General features: G+C 40.2%; 1 protein-coding gene across 5 annotated transcripts in view; it reads right to left on the reverse strand.

Moving 5' to 3' along the window:
• CEP78 (centrosomal protein 78) overlaps positions 1 to 17,609 on the reverse strand; it is a 52,774-nt gene that overhangs the window by 8,080 nt on the left and 27,085 nt on the right. For 2 of the 5 annotated variants that reach the window (XM_084628402.1, XM_084628403.1), the window contains exons 10-14: positions 16,946 to 16,963; positions 16,097 to 16,229; positions 13,175 to 13,220; positions 8,667 to 8,816; positions 754 to 831 (exon numbers count right to left, since the gene is read on the reverse strand). In XM_084628402.1, coding sequence (XP_084484528.1) covers positions 754 to 831; positions 8,667 to 8,816; positions 13,175 to 13,220; positions 16,097 to 16,229; positions 16,946 to 16,963 — 425 coding nt within the window. The remainder of the gene's footprint in view (positions 1 to 753; positions 832 to 8,666; positions 8,817 to 13,174; positions 13,221 to 16,096; positions 16,230 to 16,945; positions 16,964 to 17,609) is intronic. The other 3 variants (XM_084628404.1, XM_084628406.1, XM_084628405.1) reach the window with 3 other exon arrangements.

A 17,609-nucleotide genomic window follows, 5' to 3' on the forward strand; every position in this document is an offset into this window, starting at 1 on the left:
GTCTCTCAGCAATACAGGCTACTGTGAAGACATCAATCCTGTCCTCTGTTCCACATTGGCTTCCCACAGAATACAAAAAATTGAGTTCAAGGTGTTTGTCCCCATCTTCAAGGTGCTCCAGGATATCTAAAAGATCACCTAAAGCTCCATGATAAAGACCATGCTCAACAATTATGCTCCTATGCCACAATGGAGCTCATTATAATAAGGGTGAAGCTCATGTGTATGGAAGATATAACATCCTCAGAAGCCAATCCAAGTCTGTGGAATGAACTCCCTCAGGAGCTAAAGACCATCATAAACCTCACCACCTTCAGTGAAAAGTGAAATATGCATTTCTTTGACCTTGCCTTCTCTAGCATATAGCAGCATGTATATTAAACAACATTCTACCAAAAAAGTCACTCCCTTGTATGCACTTCTCCTCCTGCAGAGATGGTGAGAGAACAAACATGTGATGGACGTTAGTCACGTCACTTAGTACACAACTGGAAAGTGTTTAGATATACCAGGCTCATCAATGTACAAAGAGCCTCTATAGAAAATAATGGAACTCATCATTTTTAAGCAATTCAAACCCAGATTTTTTAAAAAAATTAGTTCACATAATTTGGCTTGACCATTATAGAATATATTAATGCACACCTAATTGTCATTGATAGTTACTCCAAACTAAACATTTAGGTAATACAACGTATGCAGCTATAAAAGCAAATGTGAACTGATATTTAATATTAAACAAACAATAACTACCTCCATTATCCGTTCATCGGCCTTTACTCTTGCCCTTCTTTCTTCCTTTAATTTTAAAAGACATTCTTCCAGCTCTGTCTGTCAGAAAGTAGAATATTATCTTTAAAGTATCAGACACACCTAAATACTCTATAAATATATTTGTGTTCTCAGTGGATGTACACTTTCATTATGGATATGATATAGTTGACTGCAAGAACATCATTTTTGGTTTACTAATATGTAATTTTGAGGCAGTGGGGAGATTTGATGGTGAACAAAGGAGAGGGAAGTACTTTTTGTTTTTTAATAAAATGACATTAGATTAAAATAAAAAAGTTTAAATGCGAATAAAATGTTTACTTTAAAACTTTAAATGTTATTGCCAACATTTTTCAATAGTTTTGTGTCTCCAACTTTAAATGCAGGGATCGTTTCTGTTTTTCTTTTTGTCTGTCTTGTTTTAAAAATAAATAAGTCTAGCTGGTCAAATCTCAGAGTGGGGTTAGAAAAAGTAAAATGCATTTTTACTTGATAGCTACATTTATGCTTTTGGTAGGTATTTATCATCCAGGATTATGAATGTTTACAGGAATATGAAGATTTCAAAGTTATAGGTGTTACCCTCCAATACTAGATCTCCCCTCAACTGGTTACTTGATTGGATTAAAGAGGTTCTTTATTTTAATACTTTTATTTTTCAGGACCCCAAGCCCTCTGTTAGGGTTAATAAACCATATTTATTATTAATATTATTATAAGGCAAGAAAATAAAGATCTCAATCAAAATTAAAGAATTCAGATAAAAGAAAGCAAGACTAAACTGGAATATGACATTTTGGATTATACTCCTGTTTAAAACCATGCTCCAAGACCACCAGTGTAGGAGAGATTCTTGAATACTGATCAGTGAAGATGGAAATCTGCACAGGCTAAAAGGAAAGTAGAGCAGAGTTACAGCAAAGATGTATACGACGAGGGCTGGAGAAGCTATTGGCTGCCTCTCCTGAAGTGACAGGTCACACATGGAGCTTATTCTGTCAGGACTGGCCAACACTGCTATTAGAAGCACTTAGAAACAGATATTCTTCCATCCATTATCCCATTTAAGGTACTATAACTAATGTGGTCTTGTGGCACCAAAGAAAAAAAAAAACAAACCAACAGTTACTTGTCCTTATAACTGATTCTCCCACATGATTACATGCATGGATCCAAAATGTAGGTATTGTGCACAGCCTCTGAACTTTTTGGATAGTAATGTCTTTTGGTGCTACATTTACCACCATTCAAGTTCACATTAGTGAACAGATACCCAACTGGCATTCAGTTCCTTCCTCTAATATCAATAATCTATTGTAAGACGCCAAAATAGTGGGTAAAAAAAATAGTGGGTAAGAAGGGAAGTTAGTGCACATGGATGCAATCAAATTCCCATCAGTGTCCAAGACAGAAGGAATATTAAAAACGATACTCCTGTGGAACCTTAAAAAAAAAAGGTCAGCTCTTTTAGGAGGTGGGAGGAATGGATCTAGGGGTAAGCAAGAGGTCTATTGCAAGTTCTAGAACACACTTAGTTAAAAAAAGGTGCTGACGGAATTACCCCATAACAAGTTACAAACAACTCCAAGTCCAGGACTTCAGCTAGGCTTCTCAAGAGTTTCTGGAAAGTCTTGCAATCCTGGGTTAGGGAGGCTGGTGGTTCAAGTGACAGGATCATTCACAGACTAAAAATATGAGAATGGGCCTTCTACAGCCTCATCTTCCTCCAGGTATTCAGAGCCAGAGGCGAGTTTATGCAAGGACAGCTATTGATATGTAGAAAGCCTCACAGAAACTTATCTTAGAGACATATCTAGCTGGATACAGACTTCTTCCTTCACAAGTGCTAAAGGTACTTATCTATGGCAGAGTTTGTGCCATCACAAAGGGGACTTGGTCTTCACTATCACAAATCAAGAAAAAGGGGGATTTGTGGGGTGGGGGGAGAATTCAGAGATGCTCAGGAAAACATTCCAATAATGCCAAAACTGATTTCTTTTTGCCAGTGTGTAACTCTACATTAAAAATACCCTAAGAGCATAAAAAAACCCTCAAAGATTTTTCTGAGGGAACAGACAGCAGATGTTACTGCATTCCTGCTTCTTGCCTACATCAGAAGAAATTGCATAACAGTTGGGGCTGCATCTCCTTCTGCATTGTCTGATGGGTAAGTGAGGACAACAACAAGATATGCAGATTGTGTGCAACAGAGACACTAGTATTCAGAAAGTTCCATATTTGCATGCTGAGGTGCATACATCACCTCATCCTGGAATCCACGCAGGCAATGTTTGAAGAACAACTTTGGAGTCAGCCATAGATTTTATGGATCTGACCAATTCTCAAAGCGCTCTTTGCAACATCATTTAAGTTTTTCTCTAACGTTACCAAGCAATTCTCTTGTTTTTAGGGATTTAAAATAGCAATATACTTTTGCACTGGGAACAAACTTGGTTCAGCATTCAAAAGGTGGCAAAAGTTTATTTATTTTAATGTTTGCTGTTTTGGCTAAGTCACTACATTTCTTCCCAGGGCAAAAGTTTATAGCACAGTTAAACCCTTGAAAATAGAGGCTTGTAAAAATAAATAAAAATAAAATAAAATAAAAGGATAAACTTTCAAATAGTACTGCAAACAGCCCTACAGTAATTCTTTAGGTCTAACAATTTCATTTGCATAGGCGCTGACTCTGAGGCTGGAGCTACAGATGCTAACTTTCCAATGTGCTGTGGGGTGGTCACTGCTCAACCCTCTGCTCTGCCCCAGGTCCTGCCACCACTCCACCCCTTCCCCCAAGCCTGCCATGCCCTCGCTCCTCTCCCCTCCCCACCAGAGCCCCTGTACACTGCGAAACAGCTGATTGCGGCAGGTGGGAGGCGTGGGGAGGGAGGGGGAGGCGCTGATTGGTGGGGCTGCAAGTAGGACGGAGGCACTGGGAGCTGGAGTGGGGTAACGGATGTGGGGTTGCTGACATATTACTGTGCTCTTTGGCAATGTTCATTGGTAAATTCTGGCTCCTTCTCAGAATCAGGTTGGCCACCCCTCTATTACATTATGTAATTCTTTAACTAGGCTCTGCCAGTTTAATATACCACATGTAACAGACTTCTTAATTATCATTATTACATACTTGCCCATCAAAAGTAAATTAGGTCTTATACATTTGCCCAATAATGCAAATACTACTGGCACACTGCTTACTACTATTAACAGTTCCAAAAAATCAACTTCAGTAGGATTTACTGAAGGTGGTAGGCACTACCACTGAGAGTAAGTGTTTGCAGGATCAGACCCTTAATTAGGAACTTGCAAATAAATGTCTGCACTGTAGAGAGGAAAAAATAGTTTCTGGTGAATCTCCTCCTAAGTATTATTAAAGCCAAAATGTCTAGTGTAGTTGACGTAATTGCACCCATTTGTCATGTTAAAACAGGTGCATGTGCCAGGTTTGTTATGCAGCCTTGGTACTCACTTTTGAAATGTGTCCTTTAGTTAGTTTACCCTCTTCTGCAATCCTTATGCAGAAAATCGTTTACTGAAATTTGTCAAGGGGAGTTATATCTCCAGACAGTTTCTGACTTGCGTAAAGTGAAGCACAGAGAGAAGACTGTCACAAGAGCCTTACAGAATTCCATGGATACTACAGGGATAGGTTTAAGGAGGAAACAAAATCGGTCCTTAACTCCTTTGCAGTTATGGTTTCACATTAGATCGCTAATACTAGATAAATTACCGGACAGATTAGCCTTTAAAAACTAAAAGAAAAAAAACAGGCTAACCCTTTTCACATATTATATAAACACCTGCAGTGCTTCTGTAAAGTTAGAGATTGCACTACGTGGAGGGTGAAGTCCACCATTTAAATCACTACTTACAACTGTATAATCCTTAGAGCTTTCCACTCTGCATAAGAGCCAGTTCAAGCACTTCTGATTCCCTCTAGTGGAGGGAAGGAGTATATCAGTTCCTATTTTTATTTAGTTTTGAAAAACATTGGCGTTTTCATTTAAAATTTCAGAATCGCTTTATCTTGTTTTAAAAATGAACTACACTATTATTATATTGACTATAAGAATTAAAGAGACTAAGTTGCCATTATGGCAAGAAGCATAGGACAAAAGGAAGCAATGAATTTAAACGCCACATTATGTCATCCTTTTCACATTCAATAGTACTCTGACTCTTGAATAGTCGCATTGAAATAAACCAACTACCCACTGCACCAGGAACTACTTACTCAATGTGACAGGTATCAGAATCTGGCCCGCAGTTAATAGGAAGGGCAGGACACTGTGAAGGCATTTTTCAGATATGTTTCAAAATGCACTGAATTTGTTCACTCTCCAAGAAAAGCTTAGTTCTAAATATAAAAAAATACCTACTCCCCATATCCTCCATCCCCTTCCCAGGCTAGGATTTTTCAAGTAAGACATGTAGTAGGTTCTCCCTTTGCAAGAGAACCTATATTGAAGTACAGTCAGTCATTCTGCTGTCTCCTCCATGTCCCAATAGTTCTCTATGTTCAGAAAGAGCATAGATCTGCCACTAAGCTAAATAAGTTAATATTTTATTTATTTTGATTACATAAAAAACAATCTATGTCCTTGGATAAATCTTTAAGAACCTAATCAGTACAATCAGATACAATGAGCGATAGCTCAAATGGAGTGATCTGAAGCTAAAACGACTGCAAGTGTGGGGTTTAAAATTATGTTAACTTGGTGGCAAGGTATCTTTTGCAAACTAGATTCTCAACAGCTAGCATTTCAGTGTCTAGTTATTCTACCTGAGGGGGAGTGTTTTATAGTAATACGACTATATTACCATATCAGTATTACTGAACCATTAAAACAAACCCCTTATTTTCCTTTTCTTCCACACATCATTATAACACACTCTGTATGAAGATGTTTGTAGCAGCTGTCAGGGAGTCTTGCTGTCACTCTTCATTTTGCTATAGATAGCAAGCAAAGGAATCGGGAAGAACAACGAGGAAATGAAAAAGATGTTACTGTAAAGCTCGACTGCAAATGGAGCTTTAAAGTAACTCTAATTTCAATTTACTTTTAAAAACATTTTTGTACAAGGTACATTAAAGTATTTTATTTAAAAAAAAAAACTAAGTTAAAAATACATTTACTCCCTCTATGAATTTTTAAGGAAACAGAAATAACTACCTCATTATTGCTCTTATAGATTCGTACATCAGGAAACATTTAACAGATACATTAGAAGCAAGAGGAAGACAGAGGACAAGGCAGGCTCATTCCTCAAATGAGAAGGGAAAGACAGTACCAGAAAACACAGCAATGGCTGAAGTGTTAAATGCCATTTTTGTTTCATTTTCACCAAAAAGGTTAGCAGTGATCAGACAACTAACAGTGAGTACCAGTGTAAATGGGGTAGGATCTGAAGCTAAATTAGGGAAAAAAACAAATTAAGAATTACTTAAAGTGTCTTCAAGTCAGTAGGATCTGACAAAATACATCCTAGAATACTTAAGAACTGGCTGAAGAGATCGCTAAGCCATGAGTGATTATCTGTGAGAACTCGTGAAGGACAGGAGAGATCCCAGAAGACTCAAAAAATGCAATATAGTATCTATCTATAGAAAGGGGGCACTAAGGAAAACCCAGGGAGTTATAGACCAGTCAGCTTAACTTCGGTATCCCAAAGATAACAGAGCAAAAAAAATCAAACAATGAATTTGTAAGCATCTAGAAGGTAATAAAGTGATAAGTAACAGACAACATGGATTTGTCATGAACAAATCACATCAACCCAATCTAATAGCCTTCTTTGACAGGGTGGGCAAAAGCAATAGATGTAATACATCTAGACTTTAATAAGGCTTTTGATACCGTCTCACATGACTTTCTCATAAACAAACTAGGGAAATACAGCCTAGATCAGGGGCGGGCAAACTTTTTGGTCTGAGGGCCGCATCAGGTTTCTGAAATTGTATGAAGGGCCAGTTAGGGAAGGCTGTGTCTCCCCAAACAGCTAGGCATGGCCCGACCCCCATCTGACCCCCCTCCCCCCCCCGCTTCTCGTCCCCTGAGACTCCTTCCCCATCCAACCCCAACTCTTCCCTGTCCCCTGACGGCCCCCCTCCAGGACCCCTGCCCCACCCCACCCCCCACAACTCCCTGTCCCCTGACAGCCCCCGGAACTCCCGCCCCTGATTGCCCCCCGTTGCCCCATCCAACCGCTCTTCTCATTCCTGACTGCTTCCCCCCCCAGGACCCCTGCCCCATCCAACCACCCTGTTCCCTGCCCTCTGACCATCCTGCCCCCTATCCACACCCCAGACCCGACCACCACCCTGAACTCTCCTGCCCTCTATCCAACCCCCCTACTCCCTGCCCCCTTACCGCGCTGCCTGGAACACTGGTGACTGGCGGTGCTACAGCCACGCCGCCAGAGCGCCAGGACAGGCAGCCGCGCAGCTGGAGCCAGCCACGCCACCACGCAAGACAGAGCGCCCGGTCAGGCTGCGGCTCTGCAGCTGGGCTGCCCGAGAGAAGCTCGCCACCCAGAGCATTGCGCTAGCAGCGCAGTGACCTGAGGCTGCGGGGGAGAGGGAACAGCAGGGCCAGGGGATAGTCGATCGGGCCAGGCAGGAGGCTCCCGCAGGCCGGATGTGGCCTGCGGGCCACAGTTTGCCCACCTCTGGCCTAGACAAACCTATGATAAGGCAGATGTGCAACTGGTTGGAAAAATGTACTCCGAGAGTAATCAATGATTCACAGTCAGTCAATCTGGAAAGGTATGTCAGGTGGGGTCCTGCAGGGATCTGTCCTGCATCCCGTTCTCTTCAATGTCTTCATAAATTATTTGGATAATGGCATAGAAAGTACACTTATAAAGTTTACAGACGATACCAAGCTGGGAGGGATTGCAGGCACTTTGGAGGACAAGATTAAAATTTAAAATGATCTTGACAAACTAGAAATATGGTCTGAATTAGATAAAAGAAAAGGAGTACTTGTGGCACCTTAAAGACTAACCAATTTATTTGAGCATGAGCTTTCGTGAGCTACAGCTCACTTCATCGGATGCTGTAGCTCACGAAAGCTCATGCTCAAATAAATTGGTTAGTCTCTAAGGTGCCACAAGTACTCCTTTTCTTTTTGCGAATACAGACTAACACGGCTGTTACTCTGAAACCTGAATTAGATAGGATGCAATTTGATATGGACAAATGCAAAGCATTCCACTTCAGAAGGAATAATTAATTAATTGCAAAAACACAAAATGGGAAATGATTGCTTAGGAAGGAGTACTGCAGAAAACAATTTGGAGCTTACAGTGGCTCACAAACTAAATATGCGTAATACTGTCGCAAAAAAATAAAATCAAAACATCATTCTAGCATATTTAGCATGAAAAAAGTCAGCAAGACACGAAAAGTAGTTCTTCCACTCTACTCAACACTGATAAGGTACTGTGTCCAGTACTGGGCACCACACTTCCAGAAAGAAATGGACAAACTGAAGGAAGTCCAGAGGAGAGCAACAAAAATTATTAGAGGTCTAGAAGACATGACCCCTTAGGAAACCCTGAAAAAACTGGGTTTGTTTAGTCTGGAGAAGAGAAGACTGACGCAGGACAGAATAACAGTCTTCAAGCATGTAAAAGGTTGTTGTAAAGAGAAGGGTGACAAACTGTTCTCCTTAACCACTGAGGACAGGAGCTGTGCTTAAAATACCCTGTTGAATGGAGGCATATACGCCATATGTTATAACAGAAGAACGCAAATATTCAGAGTTCCCTTTCAGTGATTATTTACCCATTTAAACCTAATTCTAAAACCCCATTTTTCTGGAAAAATAGAAGCTCTATGCACTCATCTTTTGAAAACTCTGAAGAACTAAATTATTTCTTCTTACCCTTAATTGTTGATATCGTCTTACATTAGTTTTAACTGGGGATTTTGTCAAATCAGAATCATGCATAATGTCCTCTAAAGCCCCTTCTGTTTCTTCAGTTTCAGATGTAGAAGCACTTTCCACTGTCACTTTCACAGGAATGCCTGTCTGCTTATATGAAATAAGTGAACATACGAGCATTATTAAACAATGCTTAACAAGGAAATAAGTCATATAATATTAGTGAACACTTCCGATTAGAAGCTGTCATCCACCAAGTTCTTTCTTCTGAATTAGTTGCAACATGTTCATTTTAAATAGTTCCACACAATCTAGAAATAAGTGTGCATGTGGAAGGAGAATGATAAATCCTTTGAAAAGAAATTTCTATGCCAAAATGGGGCAGAGTATCACCTGTCAGATGCTTTTACTTTATTTGTAGCCTCTCTTTACACTCAACTTGAAACATTTTATTCAACCAGGAAGGGTATTTTTTAAGCACCAGAAACTATTAAAATATTAATTGTTTCATTATCATAACAATGGGCACAGAGGTAAATGTTGTGCCTGGATGGTAAATTTTTGTTACAATTATGACAGGGTTCTTCATGTTTGTATGTAAGCATGATCTCCACAGAACATACAGTGCAGTGGTTGTGAGTGACAACACATTTAGCCTCACTGCCTCAGGAAAATCAAAAACAACAGTTTGACAGTTGTTATTTTGAAACACTGCAGTGTCAGTAGTGTGTAAGACACTTAATAGTACAAATAAAAACATGGGGAAGGATTCTCCCCTCAGTCCCTGAATTCTGCTGTAACAGTGCATAGGGGCCATAAAAGCCCCTTAGCAGACGAAGGGAGAATTCCCCCTACACAGGTAATACATAAGATAAATCCTAACCACTGTCTTACCCAGAGATCTCCTAAGTTCTGTTATGACAGATGGGAACCTGACTGCCTGCAGGCAGGAGAGGCAGTTATAGCGCACAGTGCTTCAGTAATTCTGCACAGCTCTGAGTTGCAAAGATGCTCAGAGGTACCCAGGCAAGGTCATAACTTAGAGCAGCTCCCTGAAATACTAAAGTTATGCTGGAAGCTAGTTTAATTCCTGATCAGCTCAGATTCCAGTTGAGACGTTATTCCATTGAAAAAGTGACGTTATTCCATTAAAATCACACCTAAATATGAGAATGGCAAATTTTGCTGTAACTGTCAGGGCTCTTTGCCCCCTACAGACAATTTTTTTAAAATTACCATCAATAAGATAATCATGCTTTCAGTAACAGATGTAATGACGTCAACCTCAAAGCAAAAAGAAAAGGAGGACTTGTGGCACCTTAGAGACTAACCAATTTATTTGAGCATAAGCTTTTGTGAGCTACAGCTCACTTCATCGGATACATACTGTGGAAAGCGTAGAACTTTTTATATACACACAAAGCATGAAAAAAATACCTCCTCCCACCCCACTCTCCTGCTGGTAATAGCTTGTCTAAAGTGATCACTCTCCTTACAATGTGTATGATAATCAAGGTGGGCCATTTCCAGCACAAATCCAGGGTTTAACAAGAACGTCTGAGATCGGGGGGGGGGGGGGGGGGCGGCGCCGGTAGGAAAAAACAAGGGGAAGTAGGTTACCTTGCATAATGACTTAGCCATTCCCAGTCTCTATTCAAGCCTAAGTTAATTGTATCCAATTTGCAAATGAATTCCAATTCAACAGTTTCTCGCTGGAGTCTGGATTTGAAGTTTTTTTTGTTGTAATATCGCATCTTTCATGTCTGTAATCGCGTGACCAGAGAGATTGAAGTGTTCTCCGACTGGTTTATGAATGTTATAATTCTTGACATCTGATTTGTGTCCATTTATTCTTTTACGTAGAGACTGGCCAGTTTGACCAATGTACATGGCAGAGGGGCATTGCTGGCACATATCACATTGGTGGATGTGCAGGTGAACGAGCCTCTGATAGTGTGGCTGATGTTATTAGGCCCTGTGATGGTGTCCCCTGAATAGATATGTGGGCACAGTTGGCAACGGGCTTTGTTGCAAGCTTCCTGAGGACACTACAATCCATAGGTGATCTTCCTGATAACACCATCCTGGCCACTATGGATGTAGATGCCCTCTACACCAACATTCCACACAAAGGTGAACTACAAGCCGTCAAGAACACTATCCCCGACAATGTCACGGCTAACCTGGTGGCTGAACTTTGTGACTTTGTCCTTACCCATAACTATTTTACATTTGGGGACAATGTACACCTTCAGATCAGCGGCACTGCTATCGGTACCCGCATGGCCCCACAGTATGCCAACATTTTTATGTCTGACGTAGAACAACGCTTCCTCAGCTCTCGTCCCCTAACGCCCCTACTCTCCTTGCCCTATATTGATGACATCTTCATCATCTGGACCCATGGAAAAGAAGCCCTTGAGGAATTCCACCATGATTTCAACAATTTCCATCCCACCATCAACCTCAGCCTGGTCCATTCCACACAAGAGATCCACTTCCTGGACACTACGGTGCTAATAAGCAATGGTCACATAAACACCACCCTATACCGGAAACCTACTGACCGCTATTCCTACCTACATGCCTCCAGCTTTCACTCTGACCACACCACACGATCCATCATCTATAGCCAAGCTCTGCGATACAACCGCATTTGCTCCAACCCCTCAGACAGAGACAAACACCTACAAGATCTCTATCAAGCATTCTTACAACTACAATACCCACCTGCGAAAGTGAAGAAACAGATTGATAGAGCCAGAAGAGTTCCCAGAAGTCACCTACTACAGGACAGGCCTAACAAAGAAAATAACAGAACGCCACTAGCCGTCACCTTCAGCCCCCAACTAAAACCCCTCCAACGTATTATTAAGGATCTACAACCTATCCTGAAGGATGACTCAACACTCTCACAAATCTTGGGAGACAGGCCAGTCCTTGCCTACAGACAGCCCCCCAACCTGAAGCAAATACTCACCAGCAACCACATACCACACAACAGAACCACTAACTCAGGAACTTATCCTTGCAACAAAGCCTGTTGCCAACTGTGCCCACATATCTATTCAGGGGACACCATCACAGGGCCTAATAACATCAGCCACACTATCAGAGGCTCGTTCACCTGCACATCCACCAATGTGATATGTGCCATCATGTGCCAGCAATGCCCCTCTGCCATGTACATTGGTCAAACTGGCCAGTCTCTACGTAAAAGAATAAATGGACACAAATCAGATGTCAAGAATTATAACATTCATAAACCAGCCAGAGAACACTTCAATCTCTCTGGTCACGCGATTACAGACATGAAAGTTGCGATATTACAACAAAAAAACTTCAAATCCAGACTCCAGCGAGAAACTGTTGAATTGGAATTCATTTGCAAATTGGATACAATTAACTTAGGCTTGAATAGAGACTGGGAATGGCTAAGTCATTATGCAAGGTAACCTATTTCCCCTTGTTTTTTCCTACCTGCCCCCCCCATCTCAGACGTTCTTGTTAAACCCTGGATTTGTGCTGGAAATGGCCCACCTTGATTATCATACACATTGTAAGGAGAGTGATCACTTTAGATAAGCTATTACCAGCAGGAGAGTGGGGTGGGAGGAGGTATTTTTTCATGCTTTGTGTGTACACTTTCCACAGTATGCATCCGATGAAGTGAGCTGTAGCTCAAGAAAGCTTATGCTCAAATAAATTGGTTAGTCTCTAAGGTGCCACAAGTACTCCTTTTCTTTTTGCGAATACAGACTAACACAGCTGTTACTCTGAAACCTCAAAGCAGGTGATTGGTGCTAGTGATTTCATTAGTATTCTTCCCTCAATATCTTCTATAAAACAATTAACCAAACTCAAAATATTTCGATTTAAGCTAAATTTTAAAAAAACAAAAAACAACTGAGGCCTGTCTACATGAGAACACTGTACTGATTTAGTGAAATCAATGTAATCCTCTCATGTGGACATTTATTTCAGTTTAAGTCAGTATGGAATTAGTCTTCACAAAGGCTTGAGGGGGGATAAGATATGCTGTAGTATGGAGTTTTCGAACCACAAACATCCTTAATAATAAAAAATGCAAAGCCATGCCATCTTAATTATCTTCTTCTTAGTTATGTTGGAGTCTTACAAGTATAGATTTGCTTAATTTAAAAAAGAAACTCAGAAAATAGTATTAAAACCACTTATTTGGCAATTTAAAAAAAAAAAAACCTGACACAAAGGAAGAAAATAAAACCTCAAGTATTGCTTAAAAAAAAAATTCTTCCCAAATGTTCCCCAAAGTGTGACCATGAAGTGTTTTCACACACACAGTTTCCATGCTTCCAGGAACCATTTAAGCCATAAAAAACACACTCCACTTCTGTTTTGTCAGCAAAAACAAGTGGTTTTATACTGGAAGCTCTCTGGGTACAAAGGATTTTTTTTTATTTGTTCAGCATATTATCTACAGTACTGCAACATGCGCCTACCTAGTGATATGTAGCTGATAATCATACCTGAAACTTCAGTGGTAACTCCTGGGTACCATCCACTGGGAATCCCCTACAACGATATGTTTAAATCGGGGTGGGTTTTTTGAGAAAAATATTGTAATTTTGTCAACACTGCAATTTCAAGGTATAATTTTGATTAAAGGTCTTGATCCTACAAATACACATTGCTAAGATATTCAAAAGAAATAATAGTTAAAACACGGTATAAAAATACTTTACAGGATTCTTTGAACAAACTCATTAAAATATCGTTCTGTACAACAAAGTAGCTCTACTTTCTAATCAAGATTTAGGCCACGCTTTCAAAAGTAGGTGGCTAAAGTTAAGCTCCTAAGTCCATATTTAGAAACCTAAATAAGCAGCCTAATGTGGCACCATTGCAGCTGCCTTTGGAGTTTATAAGATATGTTGGGTGCTTGACAGTTTTGAAAATCAGGTCTCATTTAAATGATTAAATATGTATTCAGGAACATAACTTTAGGCTTCCAGTTCTACATATCTTGGCCTCTAATTTTATAAATTATTTGTAACTACATGTACAGTTTCATTGTACGTTTCCTTGGCCAAACCTGCTCATGCAGGAACTACGTAAAAATGGCATTGTGGATTCCAATGTCTCAATGCTTGCAAGATCAAAATTATTGCTTAAAAGAGCTATTTTCACTTGTAAACTAAAAGTTAGACCTGCACCTAGGCTCATAATGGTAAGCTGCAGCCTTTCCTTCTTGTGCATCACCACCAGCAAGAAAGGCTGTAGCAAACCAGATTTTTCCTTCGGTTACACCTGTGCATTCCTAGTGCCTTCAAAATTATGCTCTCAGTATTTTTAAGTCCTTATAAAGCCCTCCTAGTGCCCTGGTATCTGAGCACCTTAATAAAAACCAAACCACCAACCAACCCAGAAATAGCAACAATTACTCTTTTTTCCTTCCCAATCTCTAGCAGAAATATCCTGATTATAATATTTTGAAGGGGGACTATGTTTGTGGATGTGCAAAAAAACTTGAGGGAAAGTAAGTCAAAGAAATAAGTTTTGTATTTAATTCTGAAAGTGGTAAGGTCTATGGTCTGTCTTATTCCTCACAGGAGGGAGTGCCTCAAACTAGATCCAGCTTCTGTGAAAGTTCTGTCCCCTGCATTCACAGGCCTCCACCAAACAACTATAAACCAGTGAAATAATTTCACCAACAAACTCAGAAGAAAAAGAAACAACAATATTAATGTCTCTTTAAATATTTGGGAAGCACTCAAAGATTATGGTGATGGGAGCCATGTCAACTGACAATTTCATTGTGCTAGAGGAATACAGATACCTTGGGAGGTCATGGTCAGAAATGAGGTGGTATCACAGGTAGGTAGGGCCAATCCCATTGAGGGATTTTAGTATCATGAGAGAAACCCTGAACTGTATTCTATATTCAATGGGGAGCTAATGCAGAAAGCAGAGTCCAAAACTAATGTGTTTACAGCAACCACTGCTATTATGTTTGTACCAGCTGGAGTTTTTCAATGTTTGTGGCTTCACTCTTAGACACTTAGCTGCAAAAGAAGTCATGAATGCAGAGATCACTGTGGCCTGGTCTGTGCCCTCTGAAACACTTGTGCAGACCAACTGTCTTCACTAGGTTAGCTCAGGTGTAACCAAAGCTGTTTGTAGTATGTTGCACAATAGGCCTAAAAACTAGGCAGCAAGGCATCCCTCATGCTGATTGATGTAGCCAAGCCACATTAAATTATGCAGCATCATTCATGAGCATCCAACTAAATTTTCAAGTTATGATTAAGTTAACACACCAAAATGAATATGCTAGGGTAGTGGAAGTTAACATTTATTCTGCTATTGTTTGGAGTCAGTTTTGTCACCCAAGGTGGGGTGGGGGAGGAGGAGGGTCAGGTAACTCCTGTAAGGCTTAGGAGCTATGCATGGCCATTACCTCCTCCTGCTAGCCTCTTCTAACCTGAGAAGAGCTTTGGCCCATTTCACTGCTTGTGTCCCCAACTCTATCATTCCTCTAACCACAAACAACACAGTCTCCCATTCTGAGGAGCTGCTCAATTCCGCTAATGTAGAGTGGATTACAAACTTCTGCATACCTTACCCTGCCTGGATGATGAGGTTCAACAAAGATCCTCCATCACCCAGATCCAGTGGTCAATTTCTTGCGCCTTTACTGCTGTCTCAATTGTGGAAGATTTCCCACTCTTTCTTTTTAAAGGTTGCAGAAAGTGAGCAGATGTGGGAAATTCAATTAACTCCACATTAGGTGAAAAACACAGCAAATAAAAAGACAGACAGGTAAATAAGCCAGGTAGGAAAGTAGTAAAGAAAGTGGCTGTTGTTTTGTGAATCTGTGTGGCAAAAGCAGACTGATGGAGAAACATGACAAAAAGATAAATTATATGTTTATTTGTATGGTTGCATAAACTGATTGGAACTTAGTAAACAATTATCTTGATGATGTACAAGAAGGAATAAGTACCCTGCTTAGCCTCTCCCAGTTGTGTTAGCACAGCAGAGCTAAAAGGAGTAACAAGCATTAAAAAGTGTTGTCACTAATGCTAGGTGATATGACTCAACAAAAGGAATTGATCAGCTGAATTAGGGGGGAGGGATAGCTCAGTGGTTTGAGCATTGGCCTGCTAAACCCAGGGTTGTGAGCTCAATCCTTGAGGGGGCCATTTAGGGATCTGGGGCAAAAATAAGGGATGGTACTTGGTCCTGCTGTGAAGGCAGGGGACTGGACTCAATGATCTTTCAAGGTCCCTTCCAGTTCTAGGAGATACTATAACTCCATATTTAAAAAAAGAAAAGTTTCCCACCCGTGCTTACAGTATGACCTTTGTAAACCACATCCACTTATTCTACCATAATCCAAGATAGAATCTGCATGTTGTATTTTCTTCCTCATGCTTTCAATACTTCACCTGCACCTCTTTGCACGCGCTGCAGTACGCCAAGGTAGGAAACCATATGCACCTGGTGGTAATGGTTTTGGTGAATAGCTATCTTTATCAGATGGACTCTTTCCAGGGTGTGTGGACTTTTTAGATGCTAATCCTGTATCGTAAAGCAGGAATACGGAGAGAAGAGAGAGTTTATTACAGTTACAACATGGAGAGATAGCTAGAGTTAAGGTTGCTTTGACATTTCCATTTTAAGGATCCTCTTTCAGCTGCTCATAACTTTCTCAAACATACACCTTTCCAGCTGAAATTTTTCAGGGCGAGTTTCTGACTAAGAATGAATTTTTCGTTTTTGAATGCTTGAGTGAAAATAGTTCAGGTATTCTTCAGTACCAAGAGAGTGAGAATATATCCTTATATCCATTAGCCCAGAGGCTGATTTAGCTTACAGTATGGACTGCACCACATTCCTGACTGTATAGCTAAGTGCCCACCCCACCTTTGGTCTTGCATCAGTTAGAACCAGCAACACTCGAAGTGCTCATGAAGTTTATATCATTTACCTCAGTGAAATGTCTGAAAATGGAAATACATTATTTTACTTTGAGTTATATTTCTCTGGAGGACATTCCATAATCCTGCTAATCTGGTGGGAGTGTAAAAAGACATGATTGATGTTGATGGGATTTCAAATTCCTGGTCACAGTTTAGCAAGTAACTAGGATTAAGGACGGGTTAAAAAAAAACAAAACAAAACAAAAAAAAAACACTTAGCAGCAGCAGGAATTTGTCTCCCCATCCTCACAACCGCCTCAATTTCAAGCCCTTTGAAATCTACCGATTCTGCACAGCTTGACTTATTATGCTTACCTCTGTGTCTCCAAATCACTGAAGCAAAGGATTAAAACAAGAGAAACAGCCAAAGAAATGCAATTAAATAGGATTTTAGTAACCTTTTAAAAAAATATTTAGACTATCATGTGTTGCATTCATTAGCTCATGTTTAAGAGATATATATTCAAAATAAGAACATTTTGACTAATTTATTCAAATTAGCAGGTTTACTTGCAGTAAAGAAGCGACACGACTGCCATTCACACATAGAGCCAGATTCATCCTATCTTATGCTGGCAGTGGAGAGTCTGCTATGGAAAGCCTGAGACATGAAAAAATAGACAACCATCTGCTGCCAAGCCTCCAAGAGCCATAGCAGTTCAAAGAGTGCATAAAGTATGGCAAAGTCATCCTAGGAGGGAAGGAAAGGGTCTTGCTGATACAGCACACATCATTCAGATGTGCTTATTTTGCTTTTCTACTGACTGTGTGTTAATTGATGTGAAATGGGATCAGCAGAAGTAGGAATTCTCATTCAGCAATGAGAAAATCTGGAGAACTTTTGTATTTTAGGGAACACATAGAACATTGGGCAAATTTTAGCTATTCTAAAACACATTTTCAGGGTTGGGGTTTTTGGGTTTTTTGAAGTGTTTATTCTACTTCGTTTTAGATTGGAATTCAGTTGTTGAATCCTAAT

Source organism: Lepidochelys olivacea, assembly GCF_965140295.1.
Source record: "Lepidochelys olivacea isolate rLepOli2 genome assembly, chromosome: 5".
Lineage (NCBI taxonomy): Eukaryota > Metazoa > Chordata > Testudines > Cheloniidae > Lepidochelys > Lepidochelys olivacea.